The sequence below is a fragment of the Octodon degus genome, unplaced genomic scaffold, assembly GCF_000260255.1.
Source record: "Octodon degus isolate 3935 unplaced genomic scaffold, OctDeg1.0 scaffold00005, whole genome shotgun sequence".
In the NCBI taxonomy this organism is placed as follows: Eukaryota; Metazoa; Chordata; class Mammalia; order Rodentia; family Octodontidae; genus Octodon; species Octodon degus.
This window is the reverse complement of record NW_004524581.1, coordinates 9,841,439-9,865,436: the sequence shown is the minus strand read 5'-3', so window position 1 is coordinate 9,865,436 and position 23,998 is coordinate 9,841,439. Positions and strand designations below refer to the sequence as shown.

The 23,998-nt window shown below is 46.8% G+C and overlaps 1 protein-coding gene across 2 annotated transcripts in view; it reads left to right on the top strand.

Annotated features, from left to right (window-relative positions):
- The window catches only part of Lrrc20 (leucine rich repeat containing 20), a 77,555-nt gene that overhangs the window by 29,637 nt on the left and 23,920 nt on the right, over positions 1–23,998 (top strand). For both annotated transcript variants that reach the window (XM_004623974.2, XM_023718394.1), the window contains exon 3: positions 10,377–10,526. In XM_004623974.2, the coding sequence (XP_004624031.1) occupies positions 10,377–10,526 (150 nt within the window). The remainder of the gene's footprint in view (positions 1–10,376; positions 10,527–23,998) is intronic.

Sequence of the window (23,998 nt, the reverse complement as noted above, 5' to 3'; positions counted from 1 at the left end):
TATATCATATATATATACATTAGATTAGATATATGTATATCTAATCTAATGTATATCATATATATATACATTAGATTAGATATATGTTATATATAACATATATGTATATCTAATATATACATTTATCTGTTTTTAAATCACACCCTGTAGAGATGCTTGTGAAAAAGAACTTCCAGAACTGCTTTCCATGCGAAATGATTTTTTTTTTTTTTTTTTTTGGTTGTAGAACTGGGGATTGAACTCAGGCCCTTGTGCTTGTCAGGGAAGCGCTTATTCCACTGAGCCATCTCCCAGGCCCCGCAAAATGATTTCTGATGGGAGCACCTCACCCTGGCCACAGATTTCCTCCTTTAGTCTTGGTGGCCTTTTTCTTGGCTAGGCCACTAGCCCAGTGTGCTCATAGCCTGTCCCCAGCTCTCATCTTTTTGCCCTGTGGCTCATTGGCAGGGACTCAGTGGCTTTTTCAGCTTTGTATTGTCACTGTTAGGCGCTGTCACCGAGCCCACCTCTCAATATGCACTGGCAGGGGTCAGAGTTCAGTTTTTCTAGTCACAATGCCCAGCATGCCTGGCTTTCATCTGAATGTTCTGTGTACTTCTCGGATTTTGTTTCCGACTTGATTCTGCCCGCTGACTACTTTTCATCAGGCATTTGTTTAAATTAATGAGCTATCCTTTCATAAGGATCAGTGCCTTTCCAATAAAAGGTTCCTTTATTAACACAAAGGACTGTTCTAATTAGAGGTTTGGGGACATGCAGTTTGGCTTTCTTACAATAATTTTAATTAGGAGGATAATTATGCCTGTGTTCTGTGTGATGGTTCCCTCCTCAGATCTTTGTGTTCTTTACCAGACTTGAGTTCCAGCAGGTGGGTGCTGAGGAAGGTGTGCTGAGTCTAGTGAGCCCAGTGGTCATGGCGAGGTCCAGGGTCCCTGTCGGGTCTGTGGACTTGCCAAGTAGTGTGCAATGACTCCTGTGCCAGGAGCTTCCTCTCTGAGCACTCAGGGGAAGGGGGAAGCCCTGGAAACTGAAAAAGGCTGCACTCCACGGTGGAGGACCAGCGGGAGAGAGTGCTCTGGGCCTTTGCACATGCTGTGGCTCCTCCTGGGTTACTTTTTCTCCTTCTCTGCCCATAGAACTCTCCATCTGTCAGCTTGACTCTGGGGTGAACCTAAATGTCCCAACTTGCTTAGGCCTAAAGAGGGGTTCCTCAGGAATATCTAGGCTAAATTAGGGAAGTCCTGAGGAAACTGCCTTCCTACTTGAAATCTGGATCTAGATCTTTCCATTCAGATTCTGTGCTCCCTCACTAAGGTGACCTTGGACAATGGACCTATCAACAGGGTGCTACGGTCCTGCTGAGGGTTATTCATAGGTTGTTATGGGAATTAAATGAGTTAATATGTAAAAAGTGCCTGAAACTGTGCCTGGCACAAGGCAAATACTTAGTGTTCTTAGCTGTGTTTCATTGAGTTGAGTGGGACCTTTGAGATCACTAGCGTGGCCTCTGGTCTGGTTTAGGACTCCTCCCTGGGCACCTTTCTTGATCCTGGCCTGTGATGGTGTACTCACCTGCTCTCTTTCCTTTATGACTTGGTGAACTCTTCCTGATGGTGTGCTCCTAGGACCCCTAGGGAGTCAGACCCTCTTTTTGATGACATCCCACAGCTCTTGAGGACAGCTCTCTTGTTAGCAGCCTGTTTTTATTCCCTGGGGTGGGGGAGCGGATCTCCCTTCCTGAGGGGATCTGGCTCCCAGCCGCAGCATCCTGGTGTTGTCCTTTGGAAGCAGTGCTGTCAGCTTCCATAGCCCCAGCTCAGCTCTTGGGGGCTTTTCTCTTGCAAACGGGTACAGTGGGTATAGAGCCTGCTCATCTAAATTACACTTAGCGAGGAATTTCCTGAGAACAGAAGGCTCAGGATGGCTTCGAGCCTCTGTCCCCACTGGTGCTAAAGTCAGGATACTAGGGTCTGAATGTAAAAGGTCTTCCTTTCACTGTAAGATCTTGAGCAAGTCCCATGATTACAGTTTCCACACGTATATAAAGGGCATAGTTCTTAGCACATACATGAGACAGTTACTGAGATCCCCATCCTTAGGGACTTGGAGATGAATACATTGCATATGAAGACTGGGGCGAGGTGGAGATTGGTTCCAGGATGGCTGAGTACCTGGGTCTCCATATTCTTGCCCAAGATGTCAGGAAGAACTGTTTTTAGCATCATGAACCCCTCCTTGAAGCAAGACTGAGTTTCCTTGCTGTGCTAGTGCTGCTGGTATGGCTGGGATGGGGATATTGTGTCACACCTGTTGGGGCCCTTTGCAGAAATCCTTGGTGGCCTTTGTTGGTGCTGGCAGCCAGGCTATTCTGAATTGGAGCTGGGGTGTGCCCCCAGTAGGTAGTTTTGGGGTCACAGGATGAAGTGCCCAGGAACAAAAGTATCACAGAACACAATGCAGGTCAGTGCGTGGCACATTGCAAATATTCAGTGGTTGGTAGCTATTTGATGAGAGTAAATGAAAAAGCAGATGTTGGGGTTGCCATTCCAGGCCCTCAGCATCCAACAGGGTCAGGGAGCAGAATGCTTCACTAAGTTAGTTGGTCACACAGAGGCACAGGGAGCCTGCTTGTTTAATGAGAGGTTGGGATAGTGTGCAGCTCCCAGGCAGGAAGAGCCAGACTGGGCTGGGTGTTGGGGGGCTGATCTGTGCTTGGGGGCACAGGCTGCTTTGAAACCTTTGGAAATAACCTAACTATGTAGCCTTGTGGTCGTATCTCCTTTCCCTTCACTGCAAGCACTTTCTCTCCCCTCTTTGGAGGCTGGGACCCATTATACAGTTTCTCAATGCTGTCTGACTTTCATAGCAGCCGCCCCTCAAGTGCACAGACTTTGAATGTGTCTGTAGTTCTCTTGTGGGTCTGCTTTTCTCTGTTCTTTTATTGATGAGGAGCTAGCTGTCCTCAGCTTATCCTTGAATTTGCCAGGTTGTTTCCAATAAAAGTTAACATAGTAAAGGTATTTTTCAGGGCCAGCCAAATAGCTCAGCAGATTAAAGTGCCTGCAAGCAGGTGCAGGGGTCGGGGGTTCAATCCCCAAGCCTGCCATGCTGACCCAATCCCCAGAGTGTGCTGAGACTGTGATTGAGACTGGGCATCGTGGTGCACACCTGTAATCCCAGCTCTTGGGAGGCTGTAAACAGGCGAATCACTAGGAGTCCAATCTAGTAGCGAGATCCTAAACACCCTGTAGACCCTGCCCTAAAAAAGTACAAAATAAAAAAGAAAAAATAGTAAGTTTTTGAGATAAGATCTTACTGTGTTGTCCAGGTTGGCCCTAAACTCCTAGGCTCAAGTAATCTCCCTACCTCAGTCTCAAGGAACATGCTTTATTAATTTTTAATTTTTTAAAAAAATTTTATGTATTTGGTACAGGGCCTCACTATGCAGCTCAGACTCATAGAGATCCTCCTGTTTTCAGCCTCCCCAATGCTGGGATTACAGGTGTGTGCCATCATGCCTGGTCTTGGTGGCCAGCTCGGCATGTAGATATGTACCAGACATTGAACCCAGGTCCTTGTGCTTGCCTAGGCAGGCGCTTAGACCATTAAGCTATATCCACAGCCCTAGCATGCTTTATATTTTGCTTTAAAGAAATCTTTAAATACTACAATGTGAACTCTTAAATAAAAATAGTCAACAAACAAGAGTTGATGAAATAGCAGAAAATGCTCCCCTGTGGCCAGTATACTTCAATTACTGAGATGATAGTTCCTGTTGCTTCTGTTTTTCAGAAATGACTGATCACTGTGATGCACATTGTACAAACCAATCAAACAACTACTCTACCTCTGCACCCCAGCCCCTTTGTAACCCCATTAAAACCTCCTCCCTAGGCCTTCGGGGCCTGATATTTTAGGAATGATCTTGATCAATGTCTGCCAATGTAAAATAAGTCTCCCTCTAAATCCTGGGTGAGGTTATAATGGATACAAGGCCATAATAATTAAAAGAGGACAAAAGGAAAAATAAATCATAGAGAGAAAATACAGAGTCTGGAAGTTCTGTACCGTAATTTAATATACGCAAAGGAGACCTCACTGTTAAATTGGGGGAAGGAAAGAATTGATCAACAGATGTCAGAATAACCACTGTTAAGTTTTGGGAAAGCAAAAAAGAGAGACCCTTAACCTAAGAATCAAAAATAAATTCTAGATAGAATTACTTTGCAGTTGAAGTTATAACTTCATCTTATTTTTTAATCTTGCTCTTGCTTTCTTATTCCCCTAAATGTACTTTAAAACCATTTAATCAAATTTAAGAAGTCTTTTGAAGATTGAGGTTAGAAATTACATCAATTTAAAAGTTGATTTCATTTAAAAAGTCAATATGAGTGTGCTCCTAGCCACTGTTAATACCAGCCACTCAAGAGACTGAAGCAGGTGGGTCATAAGTTCAGGGATGCTGGTGGTCAAAGCCATCTTTATTTTGCTCTTTGCTTTAAAGAGCCAGCTTCTTCCCACCCCCACCCCCATCCCTGCCACACACAGCTCGGCGTATGTGATAGATCTGTCTGTTCCTTCCCAAAGGGGTTAGTATAACTCACAACAACTGCAACAGAAACACTTTTCCAGCCCTTTGCATCAGACTTAAAACACTGGGGTTCATTATATGAAAGGGCTGTGCTTTATAAAATTCCCAGCTCGCCCTAAACTCTGGGCTGCAGTGCTGGTCCAGTGCCAGTGGAGCTATTGATCTCTGTCTTCTGAAGCCAAACTTCTGGGCATCTGGTGCTCCCCAGCAGGATGTGGGGCTGTGTTCTACCAAGCTGCTTCCTTTTGTCTAGAAGAGCTGTCACCAACACTGGAAAGCACCTTGGGTGAGGATCCCTGCACCTTGCGCCAGAGGAAGCACTCACGTTTGCTGACAGGTGCCCAGCAGAGGAGCCTGTCACCAATACCCCTGCCCTGCCAAGCCTGCTGGACTTCTGGCCCTGTAGTCTGGGCTTCTTCCCAGACCAGTGGGAAAACAGATTAGAGAAGGGTTAAGAGAAGCAGGGTGAGGGGTCTTGCTCACACTTTATGAGATGCAGAGGCAGGAGCAGTAGCTGCTCACGGCAGTCAGAGAAGGCATCCTGGAGGAGGTGACAGAGGGAACATTGTACCTGGGACTTGAAGCAAGCATAAAAATTCTGTGGGCTTCTAAAAGCCTGCCTGGCAAGCGCAAGGTCCGGAGTTTGATCCCCAGTACTGCAAAAACATAAACAAATCTATGGGCTTCAACTATGATTATTTCCACATGCTTTTTATTGTTGTTGCTATTGAGAATAGGACCTTTTAAAACTATTCCCCATTTCTCTGAAAATCAGACCTACCAGAAAAATAATCAGCCTGGGGCTGGTGAGATGGCTCAGTGGTCTAAAGCACCTACTTAGAACAAGCTTAGGAAAGCACAGGACCCACGGTTCAATCCCCCAGCACCACATGCCAGCTGGCCCTGCCCCCTGGTGGGCTGAGCTGGACACACACACACACACACACACACACACACAAATAAATTTTTTTTTAACAATTTTTTTTTAAAAGATTTTTATTTATTTGTTTATTTATATTTATTTTTTGTGTGTGTGTGGCCAGCTCAGCCCACCAGGGGGCGGGTCTGGCTGGCATGTGGTGCTGGGGATCGAACCGCGGTCCCTGTGCTTTGCCAAGCTTGTTTCAAGTAGGTGCTTTAGACCACTGAGCCATCTCTCCAGCCCCTTTTTTTTTTTTTAATTTTTTTTTTTTTTTTTTTGGTTTTTTTGTTTGTTTGTTTGTTTTTTTTTTTGGTTTTTTTGTTTGTTTGTTTGTTTGTTTTTTTGGCAGAACGGGGATTGAACTCAGGCCCTTGCACTTGCAAGGGAAGCGCTTATTCCACTGAGCCATCTCCCCAGCCCCTCACACACAAATAAATTTAAAAAAAAGAAAAATAATCAGCCTGAAAGCTAAAGCTTGGAAATGCCAGCCCCAGGCACCCTATCCCTGCCTTACCTGCCATCGCTGTTCTGCTTGGTGGTGCCTCTATAAGGCAGGTGAGGCGAGGATAGGCTGATTGGGACTGGCACTTTTGATCTCTAGTGTTCAAGGGTGATTATTTTTCAGGTAGGTCTTACTTTCAGGAAAATGTGGACTTGTAGTTGTATGTGGTAATGCATGCTTGTAGTCTCAGCACTCGGTAGATAGGCAGGAAGATCACTGTGAGTTTGAGGGTAGCTTGGGCTACGTAGGGAGTTCAAGGCCAGACTAAAGTATATAGTGAGACACTGTCTCAAAAAGGAGGTGCATGCCCATCATCTCAGTGCTCTGAACTGGGGGCATCACAAGTTTAAGGCCAGCCTGAGCAGGATAAGGCTGCAAGGACTTGGCTGTAGCTTAGTGGTGGAGCACTTGCCTAGCATGCAGGAGGCCTGGGGTTCATTCTCCAGTGCTGCAGAAACAGAAACCTAGCTTGTATTGTGAACATGTGGGATACTAGTGAACTTCATGTATTTCTTTTGGAGTGCCTTGCAGAGGCTTCAAGGCCCCATGGAGCCTGGCCCCTTTTGGGAGAAGATGAGTTTGCTGAGCCAGGTGGTCAGTGCTGTTGGAGGTGTCTGGCTGTAGGGTGGAGAGGTGGTAGCCAGCCACAAAGGTACACTGCAAGGACTTCCAGAGGAGGTAGGGTGGGACTGGGCTTGAAGAAGAGAGAGGGTCTGGCTGGAGTAGGAGGGACAGGTAGAGGAGGAAGGAGGAGAGCAACAACATTGGTGCCCTCCAGCTAGCGGACTGCCCGGAGCTTTTGAGTCCAGTCTTTGATTACATTTAATCACCTCGACAACCCCGCCAGACAGATGATGATGCCCCATTTTATGGGGGAAGAGACAGTCCTGGGGACCTTTAGTAACATGATGAGCTGGACAGGCTAATTTTTTTTTTCAAATTGCATTTTAGTAATAAAACATGTAGAAACTGATTTATCAACTTTCACATAGAACTGCAGATGAAGCTGAAAAATAAGGTCTATTTTTAAAACAAAATGTATCAAATATGAGGACTTTGGGTTTCTTCCTTAGTTTTGTGGTACAGGGGTTTGAACTCAGAACCTTGTGCCAGCAGTCACTTACACCACTGAGCTATATCCCTGGCCCAGGTTTTTGGTTTTTGTCTAGTCATCTGGGATTGTCACAGTTCTTTCATATATATAATGCAGTGTCTGGCAGCCGAGGCTCTGACATTCACAGGGATCACTGCTAGCAATCCCATTTCCAGTGGGTACCAGTCTGCAGCGCTTCGTACCTGTTGCTGTGTTTCAGCTCTTCCCTTAGCCTCGTTCTGAGCACTGCTATATGATTTCGTAATTCTTTTCAAATGTATACTGGTATTTTTTTTCTTGATCTCATTTAGTTATACACATTACTTTTTTTTTTTTTTTTTTTTTTTTTTTTTTTTTTTTTTTTTTTTTTGCAGAACCGGGGATTAAACTCAGGCTCTTGCGCTTGCCAGGCAAGTGCTTATTCTATTGAGCCATCTCCCCAGCCCCATAGTTATATGCATTACTGATCATCTGAATATTTATTTTGCTTACAAAAATATATCATCAGATGCTTGAAGTTGCTTCACTGTTCAAGTTTGTTTGTTCTTCTTCTTCTTTTTCTTTTTTTTTTTTTTTTTTTTTTGGCGGAACCGGGGATTGAACTCAGATCCTTGCATTTGCCAGTCAAGCGTTTATCCTACTGAACCATCTCCTGGCCCCTGTTCTTCTTTTTATCCCCAGCTTTTCTTCATTTGTCCTAACTATGACTAGCATTTTTTTTTTTTTTAACTTTCCGCAAAGCTTTATTCCAGAGGGGCTCAGTCCTTCTTGGTAGCTGCCTTCCTCATGGTGGCCAGCACGTTGCTCAGCTCCTCACACTTCCTCTTGGAGCAGGTGTGTGTTTCTTGATGAACTTGAGGGCGACTTTGTCCTTGGAGACCTTGAGCAGCTCTGTGGTGTGACACTCATAGGGGGCGAAGCCGTACACCTCCCTGATCATATCAGTGTGTTTGGTGAGGCATCCACGACAGCAGCTGTGCCTCAGTTTGTTCACATTCTTAGTCACATTGAGGCCCATGGCCATGGGATAGCATAGGGCCATGGCTACTGTTCTTAAATGGTTGCTGTGTAGAAGCTAGCTTTGTTTTAGAAATATGTGATGCCAGGCCGGGGAGATGGCTCAGTGGAATAAGCGCTTCCCTGGCAAGCGCAAAGGCCTGAGTTCAATCCCCGGTTTCAGAAAAAAAGAAAGAAAGAAATATGTGATGCTGCCACCAAGTCAGATTTAGAAACAGATTGTCCCAACAGTAATGCATTTAGGGGACCGGGGAGATTGCTCGGTAGAATAAACGCTTGCCTGGCAAGCACAAGGATCTGAGTTCAATCCCCGGTTCCACCAAAAAAAAAAAAAAAAAAGTAACGCATTTAAACTTATTTTGAAAAAAAAAAAGAGTTAGCACTGCTGATATTGCTGGTTTTGAAACTGTATTGTCCTCTAAATAGTCTCTTGTGAAAATTCTATGTGACATCAAGCAGATGTGGCAAGCTCTGTCAGTGGGTTAAAAATATCTTCTAAGCTTCCCTATGGAAAATAAAACAGTTGTGCTGCCCACTGCTCAAGTGAGTGTATAGTATGATCTCCCCACATAATGCTTGAGTATTTTGTGCAGTTCATTTTGCAGCATTTGTATATCTTCACAGAACACTGTCATACGCATGGGGGCAAAGCATAGAATAAGTAGAGGCATGTTATCTTGTGCATAGTTTCATTTCATTAATGCTTTTTTATTTTTTGGCATTGTTTCTCTATAGATTAAAAAGAGACATGATCATGCTTGATTACTAAAAGGAAAAAGCAAGGTTGGTTAACAAAAGGCTATTACACCATACATACAGAAATATAAGAAAATAATCACTTAAAGCAGACTTGAGAGATCTGTACAGTAGGAAAAGCTTTGGGGCATTTCACTGTATGGACAACAATGTGTGCTGCTCTCCTTTTATCTTCAGGTCTTAGATGCGGCTTCACAGAGACGTTTTCAGGGAAGACTGAGACACGGCCGAGAGTACCACGGATTTCTGAAGTTCCTCCCCTACCCATTGGCACTGTGTAGAGGCAAACAGTTTTTAAATAGTTACATGTTGCTTCTTCTCTTCCTAGCTAGTGTTTCACTGAAAGCTTAAAAAAAAAAAAAGAAAAGAAAAAAAAGCCCTGTGCTATTCCTTCCTCCTGGCCAGCCTTATTTTTGAGCCCCTCTGCTCTGAATGTTTCTGGACATGTGTGCCCACCTCTGCACATGTGTGTGCATTTTATGGAGTATTAATTCACATAATATGATGCCTTCATTAAAGCTTGCCGTTCAGTGGTTTTGGTGCATAGCATTCACCCAGTCTTCTGATAATTTTATTGTCCTCACAAAAAGCTCCCCACCTTGTAGTCATCACCTCTGAGGCCCTTCTCCCCGCACCCCCCCATCTACTTGGTGTCTCTTAGGATTTGCCTGTTCTGAATGTTTCGTGTAAGTGGAGCTGTGCAACATGTGGCCTTTGTGGTCTTGTTTGTCATGGTATCGTGTGTTGAGTCTGTCCGTGTTATAGTGTGTGCTGGTACTTCCATTCTGCCTAATGCTGAATAATACTCCTTTTCATGGATGTCATATTTTATTGGGCCACTCCTCAGCTTATGGTCATTTGGGTTGTTTTCACTTTCAGGCTGTTGTGAGTGATGCAGCTGTGGGCATCTGTGTGCTGTGTGTTGTTGTGTGTCTTCACTTGTCTCTGGTGTGTGTAGGAGTGGCACCTCCAGCTCATGTGGAGACTGTGCTAAGCACTGAGGAACTTCCTGGCTGGTCTGCACAGTGCTTCCCTATTGAAGAGTGATGCTTGCCTTTAGCGTGACAGTACTGGGAAGAAGGGCACCATGGAGTCTTGAGTGCACAGCGTGTTTTCAGGATAGTGATAGTGAAGGAGTCTAAAGCTGTCTCCTTCAGTGAGCCTTTGATGATTCCAGAGGGAGTTGTCTCTACGGGCTCTGAAGGACACTGCTGTGAATGCTGGTTCTGTTGTCTGCATTCTATGTAGAGGTTGTGCAATGGGGGAGGTGGCAGGCTAATCTCCAAGATCCAGGGTGTGAAGGAGGGATGGGCGTGAAAATGGGACAGGCACAAGCTAATGCTGGAGGGGGCTCTTGGAAGATGTCCACCAGAGAGCAGGAAGGCAGGAGGGCAAGAGCCTGGGAAAGAAGAAGATATTGGGGTTCATGTGGGCGGGGAGTGCTCCTGGACAGCTGTAGCAGGTAACTGGTCTGTTTTTTGTCCTTTGGCTGCAGATCTGGCAGAGTGCAAGCTGGTGTCCTTCCCCATTGGCATCTACAAGGTCCTGCGGAATGTCTCAGACCAGATCCACCTCATCACACTGGCGAACAATGAGCTCAAGTCCCTCACCAGCAAGTTCATGACGACGTTCAGTCAGCTCCGAGGTACGCCCTGTTCAGGGCATGGCTCTGATGCTATGAAGAAAATGTCCCCAGCACCAGTCCCTGTGCTGCCCTCATGAAGCCATTCCCAGGGGTAGGCTGGGTCTGTGTCCTTCATGCAATCTGGAAACCTCTGTCAGCTTCTGTCCGGCTGGCTGTGACTCTGACTGACCCAAGGTCGAGACTGTGTGGTCCTAGATTGCTTCCCTTGTCCAAACAGGGCAGCAGGGCATTTGGGTCCTGAGGCTCATCAGTAGTTAACTGTTGGTAGCCTTGGATGAGCCCCTTCTCACCTTCCATCTAGCGTTGTTCTCCTGTGCTGCTTGCTCAGCTGAGGAGTGAGCCATGCCAGGAGCATTGGCATTTTCGCTCTTGGCATGCACACAGCATGTGGATGTGGGTGCCTGGCATAGACATAGGCAAGAGGTCAGCAGGAGGGTGTTGTGGAGTCTGCTGAAATGCTTCCTCTGGATGGACAAGCAGTGCCTCCTTCCTGCTCTACACAGCCATCCCTCCATTTGTCTGCCACCCTGGGGTGTTGCAGCCTGGCAGATGTGCATGTTTGTAAACTGATAGGACCAGAGAAGTATAGAGGGCACTGGAAGTGATAGTATTTCCCCCTTTGGCATTTTTATGTGATAGGAATAAGAAGGTCTAAGATCCTATTTATTTGTTTGTTTGTTTTTTGGTATGAGAACCAAACCCAGGGCTTGCAGCTTGCTAGACAATTGTTCTACTGCTGAACTAAATCTCCAGCCCCTAAGATCCTGTTTAGAGAAACAAATCACAAAATGCTGGTGGTACATGAGCCACCTGAGCAAGCCTGTTGCATATAGCTGATTTTAGTCTTAGTTACTTTCTTCGTCATTGGGGTAGAATACATGACACCCACACTTAAGGAAGGAGAGGGTTCACTCACAGTTTGTAGTAGTTTTAGTCTATAGTAGGTTGGCTTTAAGGCAGGGCCGTGTGGCAGAGGGACGTGGAGAGGAGAAAGAGCTCATGGTGTGTCAGGCAGGAAGCAGAGAGAGATCAAGGGTGGAAGAGGGAGATGGTCCTTCCAGGCCACGCCCCAATGACCACCTCTTCCCACCAGGCTTCACTCCCTACTGATAGAGCTATGAACTCACCAGTATCCAACACCCGTGACACCCTCTGAGCACTCAAGGCTTTGGGGGATCATCTTGATACAAACCATAACAGTGGGCCTCCTTAAAGAGACCTGTGCATGGACCAGTGCCAAGTTAGGAGAGTAAGGCATGAATTAGCAAGGGAGGAGGGAGATCATACAGTGGTGCAGGAGAGGGCTCTGGCCTGGCCTGGAACGGCCTGCACCCAGGTGGCTCACAGAAAGGCAAGGAGGAGGGACAGGCTGGGTGGTCATTTCTGAGTGATACTCATGAAGCTGTTCTTTGGGCCTGAAAAGCTGATGTCCTGTCATTGAGGAGGAAGGGTGAGGGTCAAGTTTGCTTCTGTAGACGCACCTTTAGGTGCTGTAGCGTGGACTGCTTCTCCTTTCTTTCCTAGTAACTGTTGCTTTACACAGGTGAGGTGGGTCCCCATAGCAGCAAGCTCTTTGGACCAGTAGCTCACAGCCCTGCCTAACAGTGATATCATCTCAGAAGCTTTTCTACAGGTGCTATGTCTTGGCTCAACCCCAAGCCCAGATGAAACAGAACATCTGTGTGTGGTCCTTCTCCTGGGCGTTTGTCAATACCTGCACCGATCATTCTAAAGTGCTGGCAGTCAAAGTTGGGCATTAGAGATCAGGGGTTATAAACACAAGTGCCTAGGAGACTAGCATGTAACTAATGAGTGACAGATTGGGCCTAAAGAGAGAGGGTGGTGGGGACACTGGCAACCTAATACATGCCCTGCTCAGCTTCAGCCAGGTGTGCTACAAGAGACAATGAACCAGTGTTGACCACTCTTCTGATAATTTAATAGAAGCTGGAAATAGATGAGTTTCTGTAGCACAGAAGTCAATAAAAGATATTTGCAAGATAGATTTACTCTGTGGGCCACCAACTGAGAGAATCTCCTAGGAAATATTAACATTGCCCCTCCCATCCCATTCTGTGTATGGAATAGGATGGTCAGGGCGGGAAGGACCTGTCCAGGGTCTCAAAGCAGCATATCTGGGCCTGGACCCACATTCCCTCCAGGACAGGGCAGCTTGTCTAAGCCACCTGAATCAGCTCAAGGGTTCTTGAGTGCTATATGCAGCCAACTGAGATTGGACATTTGCTTTCCAGAGAAGAATAAGATTGAAAATGGATGGTGGGGCTTGTCAGAGGTCCCCAGGAAGGACAGTTCGGAAGAGGATACCCTTGGGTCTTAGCTTTCTCCCATTAAATCATGCCTTGTACATTTGTGTGTTCCAGATCTGTGTCCAGGGTCAGGGAAATAAGACCAACAAGAGATAGGCATGGTGGTGCATGTCTGTAATCCCAGCACTCTTGAGAGACTGAGACAGGAGGATCACAAACTTGAACCCAGTCTGAACAAATTAGCAACTTAGTGAGATTCATGCATTCATATTCATATTCTCTCTCTCTCTCTCTCTCTCTCTCTCTCTCTCTCTCTCTCAAAAAAGGGAGTGGGTGGGCTGGGGATGTAGCTCAGTGTGGAGTTCAATTCCCAGTAAGAGAAAAGGAGAAGGGATGACCAATAAATCCAGGTCTGTTCCTGAAAGAGCCCAGGTTTGCAGAGCAGACCTGTCTTTATCATTGAGGATCGGGATACTGGTATGGACAAATTGGACAGAGGAATTAGTGCTTCTCAAGAGCGGCATGGCTGGGAGTGAGTATAGAGGCAAGAACTATCAAAGGATTTGGTAATGCTCAGTACCTTGTGAAACTGGCGAATGGTCTCTTGCCAGAGACCTGGTGAAAGGGCAAAGAAATGCCCCTGAGAGCTGGTTTGCAGAGTTGTATTTATTATGCCTCCTAGTCAAAAGTCTGTTGGATAATGCTGTTTGAACTCCTTCCTGCTGCTCCATTGCCCTTGGGGTTATAAAGGGAAGTCCAGTATACTTGCTAGTTGGATATTACACAGTAGATTGAGGGCTGGGGGGGAGGGGCTGGGCAGGAGGTGCTGGAGCTGAGCACTCCATCTGGCTCTTAGATGGCTCTAGGCTCAAGCCATCTGTTGTGATTTCAACAAAAAATATTTTGTTTTATGTGTGAATAGAAGGCTCTACGCGGTCTACTCTGCCCTTTTCTGGATTATTTGCTTGTTTGTGCACAATATTGGGGGTTTAAACTAGGGCCTTGTACATGCTAGGCAGGGACTCAATGCTAAATATAGCTTCATCATTTATGTATTTGTTTTTTTTTTTCTCAACATTATTAAAAGCTATGTATTTGTTTTTAGCTTTGTGTTATGGTTTAAATGTAGCTGTTTCCCAAGCTTCATGTGTTCGTAGATGGGCCTTTTGGGAAGTGATTGGACCATGGTGACGCTGTACTTACCAGTGGATCACTCCCCTGATACTAATGCAGTTTATCTTGTACCACTAAGGAATTAGTTCTTTGGGATTTAGTTCACAGTAGTCAGCCATCCATCTGGACACTCAGGGGCTTCTGCAGCCATAATCCAAGGGGGCCTGGCTACTGTTTGAAATAGTAGCAGACCTTGGCATCATCCACAGGCATACAGAATGGAAGAATTGTCAAGTCAGGCTTCTACCCAGATTTCAGCAGAAGGTCTGGGAGGCCAGGCAGTGTGCCCCTGAGAGGACAGTGTGTGAAGCCGTGAGAGTGAAGCTGAAAGTGCATTGGAGACCCAGGAAGTTGAAAAAGCCAAGAATGTGGAATATCTGAGGAAAGCTGCAAGTAGCGAGCAAAGTCAGTGCAAGAGAAGCTGTTAGAGGTATAACTACTGGCAGTGCCACAAGGACGGGTTTGCCCCAGGGCTTTAAAATTGATAGGCCATCACAGCCTGCCCTGGGTGTGGAACTGCAGGATTTAAGGTTTGCCCTGTTTGGTTTAGGTCTTGCTTTGGTTCTTTTTTCCTTTTATAGGGAGTTTATACCTCTACGTGGTATATCTTGCTGCTGCTTTCTTTCCCATTCTTCTCTCCTCTTTCAGCTGCTCCATTTCTTTCTCTCTCTTCCCCTCTTTCTATCTTCCCCTCTTTCAGAATGGAAATGTTTATCTTGTGCCATTGTATGTTGGCAGTGTTTAACTTTCTTTTTTATTTTTACAGGGACTCACAGCTAAGAGTTTGCCCTAAGTTTCAGGGGAAACTTTGGACTTGGACTTTTCTGCAATGATGAAACTGTTAGGACTTTAACAACTGATAGAGGTGGATGAATGCCTTTTGCATAAAGTGATGGGCATGTGTCTTCTAGGGGCCAGGGGTGGTATGTCATGGTTTATATCTAGTTGTCCCCCCCAAAGCTTCATGTACTCATAAGTGGGACTTTTGGGAGGTGACTGGATCCTGGGGACATGCTACTCATCAGTGAGTTAGTCCACTTATGAGTTTATAGCTGAATGTGCTTTTAGAAGTTGGATAAAGCTTTAGAAGGTAGCTGAATGTGGTTTCATCAGCAGAGGTGGGTCACTGAGGCCAAGGTGTGGAAGGGCGTGTCTCCCTCTGGGGCTCCTCTCTTCACTTTCTGCTTCCTGGATGCCATGCTGTGAGCGTCTGTTCCTCCCTCATGCCCTGGGCCATGCATGTTGTCCTGCCATGGAGCCAGTTGCCTGTAGCCTGAAACGTATTCCAAACTAAACTTCTCCTCTTTTAAGTTACAGATGTTGAGTATTTTATCCCAATGATGATGAAAGTGACTAAGATATTTTAAGACAGGATATTACTAAGTCGCCCAAGCTGGCTTCAAATGTGGAACCTTCCTACCTCAGCATTTTGAGCAGCTAAGATAACAGACTCTTAACCATCATGCATAGCTTTTTCTGGGTCCTTGGTGGAAGTGGGCTACCTTGATGTCAGAGGAGAGAATAATCTGCTTGTCCCCTGCCCATCTCCTTGTCTCTTGGGGTTCTGTGGGTCCCAAGGGTTGGGTCATCTTTAGTTGATTCCACTTCCTTGGTGCCCTGTGTCCATTGCATGGAAGGAAGAAGCAAGACCTGAGGCTTGAATGGCAGGTGGGGCCCATGGAGAGTGGCTCCCACTGCCTAGCTGTGGCTCCTCTGTCCCTTCCTTTTTTTTTTTTTTTTTTTTTTTTGTGCTTTAAACAATTTATTTAACTGAAATGGACTTAAGTTTGTTTCTGAAGTGACTTCCATTTATTTTGATACATCTTTTCCCCATGATGATTTATAGGATCTCCAAGCCAATATAAATACTTTATATATATTTGAATTTTTGGGTATACACCTGCACAATACCTCAGCAGTATCTTTCAACAAGAAAATACTGAAGAATAAAGGCTAGACACAATTACTGGGTACAGTGAAAATCTGCTGCAAATGTTTCTGAGGTAAGAAGGCACCACATAGCTGTTCAACTAAGAAAACTACCCTTACAACACAGGATGATTTTATTTTTGCATAGGACCTAGAACACTTAAGCTGCCAATTAGGTGCTGAATGGCAGAGCAACGTCCCCAGTTTATGCCATGAATTCATAGGGAATGGGTTCCAACAACTCGGGTTCCTTTCCATTGGTCCTCACAAAGTGTACCTCTTTGGGAGGGGCAGGCTGGCATTTCAGCTGAACCCAGGTACCTTTCTCTTTGGCTTCCTTCTTTTTCTGATCATTTTCCTTGAGATGTTTCAGGAAGCTATCATGACTTTTTGAGTGTTTGATATGCTCAATAATCACATTAATCCTCTTGGCAAGTATCTTGCCCTTAACTTGCTTGCTTGTTTACAACAATGCCAACAGCATGCTGGGTAATGTTGTAGACTGTTTTGCCATGGTAACATTTGTGAGGCATTCCTTTTTGCACAGTACCCATTCCCTTGATGTCTACAGTATCACCCTTTTTGTAGATTCACATGTATGTAGCCAAAGGAACAACCCCACAACCCCATGTTTTCTTTTTTTTTTTAAATTTTATTTATTTGTGTGTGTGTGTGTGTGTGTGTGTGTGTGTGTGGCCAGCTTAGCCCACCAGGGGGCGGGGCTGGCTGGCAGGTGGTGCTGGGGGATTGAACCGTGGTCCCTGTGCTTTGCTAAGCTTGTTCTAAGTAGGTGCTTTAGACCACTGAGCCATCTCACCAGCCCCCAACCCCATGTTTTCTAAAAGGCCTGGAAAACATATACCGGGTTCCCCTCCTCTTGCCCTTTGTGTTAGTCATTTTGGCAAATTACTGGAAGATGGCGGTTCTGGCCGAAAGCTCCCTTCCTCTTTGATATCTGTCTCCTTGCTGTCACTCAGCCCCTTCTGTGGAGAATAACCAGGGCCTGCCAGCCCCAAGTAATGTGGCACACACCTGCAGAGATAAACAAAAACCACTCAAGGGGAACAGCGAAGGCCTCTTGCTTTGAGCTGTGTGCAGGGGCAGTTGGCCCCCACCACCTGGCATTTGGCAGGGCCTCAAAGGCAGGCAGAGGGTTAGGAAAACTTCACTATGGAGCAAAGAGACAGCTTCCAGTCTGATTGGCAGTTCTTTGCTTTGGGAAGCTGTGGGTGGCTAACCCCAGAAGCCAACCATTGATGTTGGTGCACGCTGGTCTTTGGTTGGTCTTTAGTTGAAAGTGGAGTCAAACACTGAGGAAGCTGTCAGCTACTGATTGAGTCCTGGCCATTCAGGGCTGGTGTTAGAAGGATTATAGTTTGGCACCCACTTTGCTTGGTGCTTGGCTCTCCCAGTTCCACACTGGGTGTTTAATCCCTGTCACACCCGTGTCATTTGGGAATGACAAGAAAACTTGGGCCTCATTCATTTGCTTTGTTGTTACCACTGCAGGAGGCCAGGTGGCTTTTGGATTGTCCTCTCCTTCCCCCCTGGGTTTGCCTTTGGTGAACTGGATGTGTGGGGTTGCATCTTATTCAAGTTTGTTTGTTTCTTTTCTTTCTTTCTTTTTTTTGGCAGAACTGGGGGTTGAGTTCAGACCCTTGCGCTTGCCAGGGAAGAGCTTTATTCTACTGAGCCATCTCCCCAACTCCTTTCATTCATTCATTCATTCATTCATTCATTCATTTCTGAGTTGATGCTTATAAATTGCCTATAGTCAGTTGCTTTATTGCTAGTATTTAGAATCCTTAGGAAATAACTACTTCTCAGGATGTCTCCTAGGTGTGGCTGGAGTTTTTTTTGTTTGTTTGTTTGTTTGTTTGTTTTTGTTTTTTAATGTATTTGATACAGCATCTCACTACATAGCTTGGACTCATAGTGATCCTCCTATTTTCAGTTTCCCCAGCACTGGAATTACAGAGATGTGCTACCACACCTGGCCTCGGTGACCGGCTCAACACACCCAGGGGTGGGGCTGGTGTGGCATATGATTCGGGGGATCAAGCCCTGGTCCCTGAGCTTGCCTAAGCAGGCACTTAGTCTGCTTAGCTATCTTGCCAGCCCTGGAATGTGGGGTTTAATTCTGTTGCAAGATCCTACCTCTTCAATTTGTTGGAGATGAGAAGTTGCTGCCTGCTTGGCCCAGCCCCTGGGTTATTTTCTATGACCTTTAGGCAATCTCAATCTTGATATACCAGGAAGAATAGCTGGTTAGAACAGTTAGGTCACTTCGACTAATGTGGTACAGTCAGCAACAACAGTAGCATTAAACACAGCCTAGAAAGTAATAAACTGTGGTAACCATTAATTTACCACCTTTAACCATATGAACTAGATTTGTGGTTGTATAACAAAATCCAGAACAAACCAGAAAATAATATGCAGTAAGTCAGTCCTCAGTATGCCAGTCTTACTCTCAGGTGAGGAAATTTAAAAGGGGTTTAAAGCGAGGGGCATAGAGAAATAGAAGAGGAAGAGATTAGAAACAAGGCTGGAGGACAAAGGGGGGCGTTAAGCTTTGGGAAGCTGGTACAGGAGACAGGAGAGAGATACAAGAAAGAAGGCAAAGGAAGAACAGAAGAGAGTAGCAGCCACTGTCCCGAACCAGCGGTCAGTCAACGAAGGTCACCTGGGGGAGGAGCGGGGAATTGAGGAGGGGACAAGGACAGGAGACGCGAGAAATGAAGACAAGACAGGATTCTGATCAAGTCTCATTTATTCAGGGGAGGTGCTGGGTATATATAGTGGAGGCATAGGGAAATGACGTCGGTGGGTAAAAGGCACGAGTAACTAGGCAACTGGGCTATGACAGGAAGTCCCACCTCTGGGACATAGCAGGAGCCTTATGGGAAATAGGCGGGGTAAAAGAACTAGGAACCTAGCTCAGCAGAGGTAGGGGAAGAGGAAGTCAGCTAATGACGCTGATGCACCAAGAGAATTTTATAGGTCAGAGGCACTCAGGTGACCATTAAGGGATATGTGGCACGGAGTCATGATGTGGCAGATTCACAGGATTTAGAAAGACTCACTTGCAATAGTATTGGAGGCCTGGAGTTATTGTGTCTCCCACAAGCCACAAAGAACCTAGAAACCATGTTCATCCTCATATAAAAACAGTGTCAAACAACGAAGGTGGGAAAAAACAAGGCAGAGAGAGAAAGTCCATTTCCAAGTTTGTCCTTGCTGTCACCGGTGGACAGTGTGTGGAGACAGAGTCCACATCTGATTGTCCAGACCCACCTGTCCCAGTGATCCAGCAGGGGAGAAGATCTCTGTGAGCCTGCACCTCTTTCCCCTGACCAGGCTGGTTTCTGGCCATGAGGCTGAGACCAGACCCATTCAGCCTCAGCCATCAGCACACCTTCTGTGGGCTTGAACTCAGCTGAGAGCCACTAGATGGACCCAATGGTTGTTCTGAGTTCTGAGCTCAGTTGGCCCCTCTCCAAGATGGCTCCCCGCCAATCGCTCTTTCCTGAGGGATGACTGAGCCCACAGCACTCACCCCGAGCTAGTTCAGTCCTTCATATGTACTGCTCTTTCACTGCTATGTCTCTCCATAAGTCTTTGAGGTCACCAGCAGTTACCATGTCTTCAGGTTTGAGCAGCTCCTCCCATGCAGTGAGTCCCAACTCAGGGAAGGCTCTGCAGCTATCTCCTTCATTGAAGTTTCTCTCTTTGCTCTCCCTGTGGGCTTCAGTTTTTGCTTCTGATCCTTCATGGGTCCAGGGAACCCACATCCCTCCTCCTTATCTTCCTTGAGTTGGTAGAGTCTGGTGTCTAGATGGCTGCTCTCAGAAAGGCTCATTCTCTGCTGCTCACCACTATGCATCTTCCTGGAACTCTGGGATGATAAGAAAACTAAGGGCCAGACATGGCCCTTGCCAGCCTCCGTATCACAGGAGAGGCAGCTTTGTGAATAGACAGCCCCATCACTACAGGAGGGTCAGCACAACAAAATCTGACTCAAAGCCTGTAGAGGCCAAGGAGGCAGAAGTCAATTCTGTTTTCTGTAAGCAGTGAATCAGAAAGCTTGCAGAGGAAATGGCTTAACAGGGATTGACAGATGAGTAGGTGTTTGCTGGCTTAATAAAAGGATGTTTCTGAAGTGCCTTTCATGGGATAAATGGTGTGCTTAGAAAGTCAATGGAGAAATGATGTAAGACTAGAGATCAGACAGATATGGTGTGTCATAGGGGGCTGGTCCCAGGGAGCTGTCTGGGAACATTCTGGAAGGGTCTCTGACTGGGTTGGGGTAGGTCCTGTGGAAGAGACAGAGAGAAGCATCCTGGGCAGGACAGGCATGTGATTCACCAGGGAGGTGTGAGAGATGTGTGACCTTTAAGACCCAGATCCAAGCTGTGTCTTCATCCAGACCCTGAGGTAGCCCCTGAAAGCCTTGTGCCCTCCACGGGCTGATGTGTTTCCTCACTATGAGGGCCTTGGCTCGAAGAAGAACGAGCTGCTAGGCTGTTGCAGGGCCTGCCAGTGCATTGGCTGGTAGAGAGCATGTCGCTGTGGGCCAGGGTGGCTGCTCTGGTCAGCTATTGACCTTGTAGGTCATGAATGTTAATGGAGCCCATGCAGTTAGCATAGAACGGGCTCTAAATGGTGATTGGTAATGTTTAGAGCTTTCTGGGAGTGTGGAGGACCCTAGATTGGCCAGAGAAGGAGTTCTTAGATCTAGCAAGTAGAAGTATAGCATATCCTCTTAAGTTTGGATTTCAGATAAGCAATAAATAATTTTTAATTTAAATATGTTCCATGCCATATTTGAGATATTTTTATAGTAAAGATTTTTCACCTGAAATTCAAAATTACCTGGGTATGTTCTGTTTTTATCTGCAACTCCCTTCCAGTGACACACAGATGAGAGTGGGCAGCTGTAACTGAGGCAAAGAGTTGGCCGCCTCTCCCAGGTGCCTACTGTATATGCAGAGTAGACAGGTGGCATCCTTCAGCTGGAAGGATGTCCATACATGCCCCTGCTGTAGGGCTAAACCTGGACTGCACTAGGGACAGCAAGGAGAGTTTGGGGAATTCATGGTTCTCATCAGTTCTATGTGGGAACCATGTTGTTTGCCTGAGAGCTGTGTGTGAGACCCTGTGCTAAATACAGAGGAGGATCCAGGATGGGCCAAGAGCATCTTTCTTGGACCATGCCCAGGGGCTTGTCAGGGTACCACTGCCTCTTTGCTGGACCACACCAGCATGGCCTGTCCAGTTGTCCAGCATTCTCATACCCACATCTTGCCAACTGGCCCTCATTCTCCTGTTGTTCCTTTTGCCTCTGTCCTTCCTTTCCGGGTTGCTCTTTTGCCCTCTATGGTCAGAACTTCCTGAGCAGCAGTCCCTTGGTCCCCATAAGTGGAAGGAGCAGCGCCCTGGCTAGAGTGGGAAGGTGAGAGCAAGAGAACACCAGTGTTCCCCCAGCCCAGACTTGTCCCGCTGGCTCCGATGGCCTTGCCCATAGTGTGTGGAATCCGGGTGGCTCTGTGTTCTAGATGTGGACTGTAACCAAGAAAGGTTCAAGTCGTTGAGCCTGGCCTCCATGGGACTTTGGAACCTGTCAGAAGGTCACATACATACCTGCTTAACCCTTCAGCATGATCCTCTCTCACCTGGACATGAGCAGCACACACCTGCCAACCTTCGAGGCAAGGCAAGAAATCCTGTCTAGTCGGCCTGGGCACCTGAAAATGTCATTGTCTCTAAGTCAGTTCCAAATTTGACCCTCACCATGCTTCCTCAAGTGAAGGAGACCACATCTTCCTTAACTGGTCATTGCCTCATTTTTCTTTTCTTATTTTTTGCGGGGATTGAACTCAGGCCCTTGTGCTTGCCAGGGAAGCGCTCATTCTACTGAGCCATCTCCCCGGGTCCCTCATTTTTCATTTCAGGCATCAGGCAGGGTTTCTTAGCTCTGACTCCCCTCATGAGAGCACCCTGTCTCTGCCATCTCTGTGCTGATTGATATCAGGAATTCCTGCCCCAAGCACTTGCGCCTGTGTTGGAAGTGAGGCTCCTCCCAGAAGGGATGTTGCCTTCAAGTGCTCATGGTTGGCCACTGGGTGAGGTCTCTGGGCCCCCAGAACACCCCTAGGGTTCTCCAGAGAAGCTGAACCCCTGGGAGTGGGAGGAATGCACATCTAGACAGGTGTGTGCATTCCTACGGGCCTGCATGTCTGAAAGGCAGGCCTTGTGGCTCCCAACAGATTCTCAGAGTCTGGCTTCCAGATAGATGCTTCTAATTTTTCTCAGCTACTCTGGGACTGTAGTTAGGCTCAGGCCTGAATTGTTTTAATAAAGGGCATCTTTTTTTTCTTTGAATAAGAAGTCTAAACATGTCAGAAAATTGGAGGTAACAAAATCAGGAGAAGACTCGTCCCTGCCCTGGTGCAGTTCCCCTGCTGAGCAGAGGGACCTGGCTTCATCGCTTCGTTTGAGAGACAGACAGCAGGTTCTGTGACCCTGCGGACTGCCGTGCTGTGCATCCGTGGAGCTCTGGGCTGTTTATCAGTTCACTGCCAACACCTGCTTCCAGAGGCCTTGGGCCCCGCAGGGCTTCTGAGGCAGGAGAGGACAGGCTTGTGCTCATTATAGCTTCACACAGACAGCGGTTTCCTCTTGTGAGCTTAAGCTTGGGCAGTGAGAAATGCAGGTCCAGCAGGTGACATAGTACTAAGCGGATTATGGAGTTCGCCCAGCTGTCCTGTATCATATCCTATGTCTATCCATCTGTCTTTCTGTTCCACATGCACACTGCTGTTCACTTTGTGACCAGCATATTGAAAGCTTTTTTCACTTGCTACCTGTAATTTATTTAAACTTCAGACAACCCTGCAGAGAGAGAGTTTAGTGCTGCCCTCATAGGTGAAGAAACTGAGGCAGAGGTTAAAAACAGCTTGCCTGAAATTGCAGTCAGAAAGCAGCACAGTTTGACTGTGAAGCCCAGACATCTGGCTTCAGAGCCTGTGTGTGCGACCCACAGGGCTCTGCCTGGCACCAAGTCAGATCCTCCCTCGTGGACTTTGGTCTCATGCCCTGCACATCTGTAAAACCCAGTAGTTGAGATCTGCCAGTGGCACAGCAGCCCTAAGTGGGAGCAGCAGGGCTGGGGGATGGTTCCAAAGCCTTCCCGTTGGGGTGCAGGCCCGCTGATTTTCCCAGACAGGGAAAGGGAAATGGAGCTTGAGAGGAGGGCGTCAGTCACCCCTTGTGTACAGCCCTGAAGGCCCCTGTGCCAGTATGCCCTCCCCTCTAGGCATGCCCCGTGATCTCCCTGCAGCCTGTTGGGCCTGTTATACACTTTGCTGCTCTGGGGACTGGGAGGTGCTGTGGGCAGCTGGACCACACAGCACAGTGGTGTGATCCCAGAGAACAAGGGATTTGAGAATCCAGGAGAGCACATGTCCCCCTCGGGGAAGTGGCTGCTGAGGGAGGGCTCCTGGAGGCAGCTGCCCTGGCCTGACATGAGTTGTTTACCACATCATCTGCCTGGGGCCCAGATTCTTTATCTTGCAACAGTGTCCAGTGAGAATTGAACATGTTTTCAGAGAGAGTAATAACAGTTTTTTCTTTTTATATAAACAAAGCACAAATCAATTTAAGGAAGAACAGTGGTGTGTGGAGTAGAAATTTTGCAGAATTGTGCGGGTGGTGCAGAATGTCCTTCGTTTATCAGATACTTACTGTGTGCTCACTGCGTCCTGGCAGTGCTATGAGCCCCTGATTCAGGCACCTTCCTTTCTCAGGGCGGGAGGTAGAATACAAACCCCTCAGCCTCTTAGGAGATCGAGGATGCTACCGGGGTGGGCACTGTAGGCAGAGGGGATCCTATTTTAGACTGGAAGACACGTAAGTAAAGACACAAATGAAATGAGGCAGTGAGCCTTGCACTTCTGTGGGTCAGAGCGTTTAGGAGCGGGGAGCTGCAGGTGCAAAGGCCACAAGGCACACATGCTCAGGGTGTTTGAGGAAATGCTGTTTTACAAAAGCAAACACTAGGGGCCGGGGAGATGGCTCAGTAGAATAAGTGCTTGCCTGGCA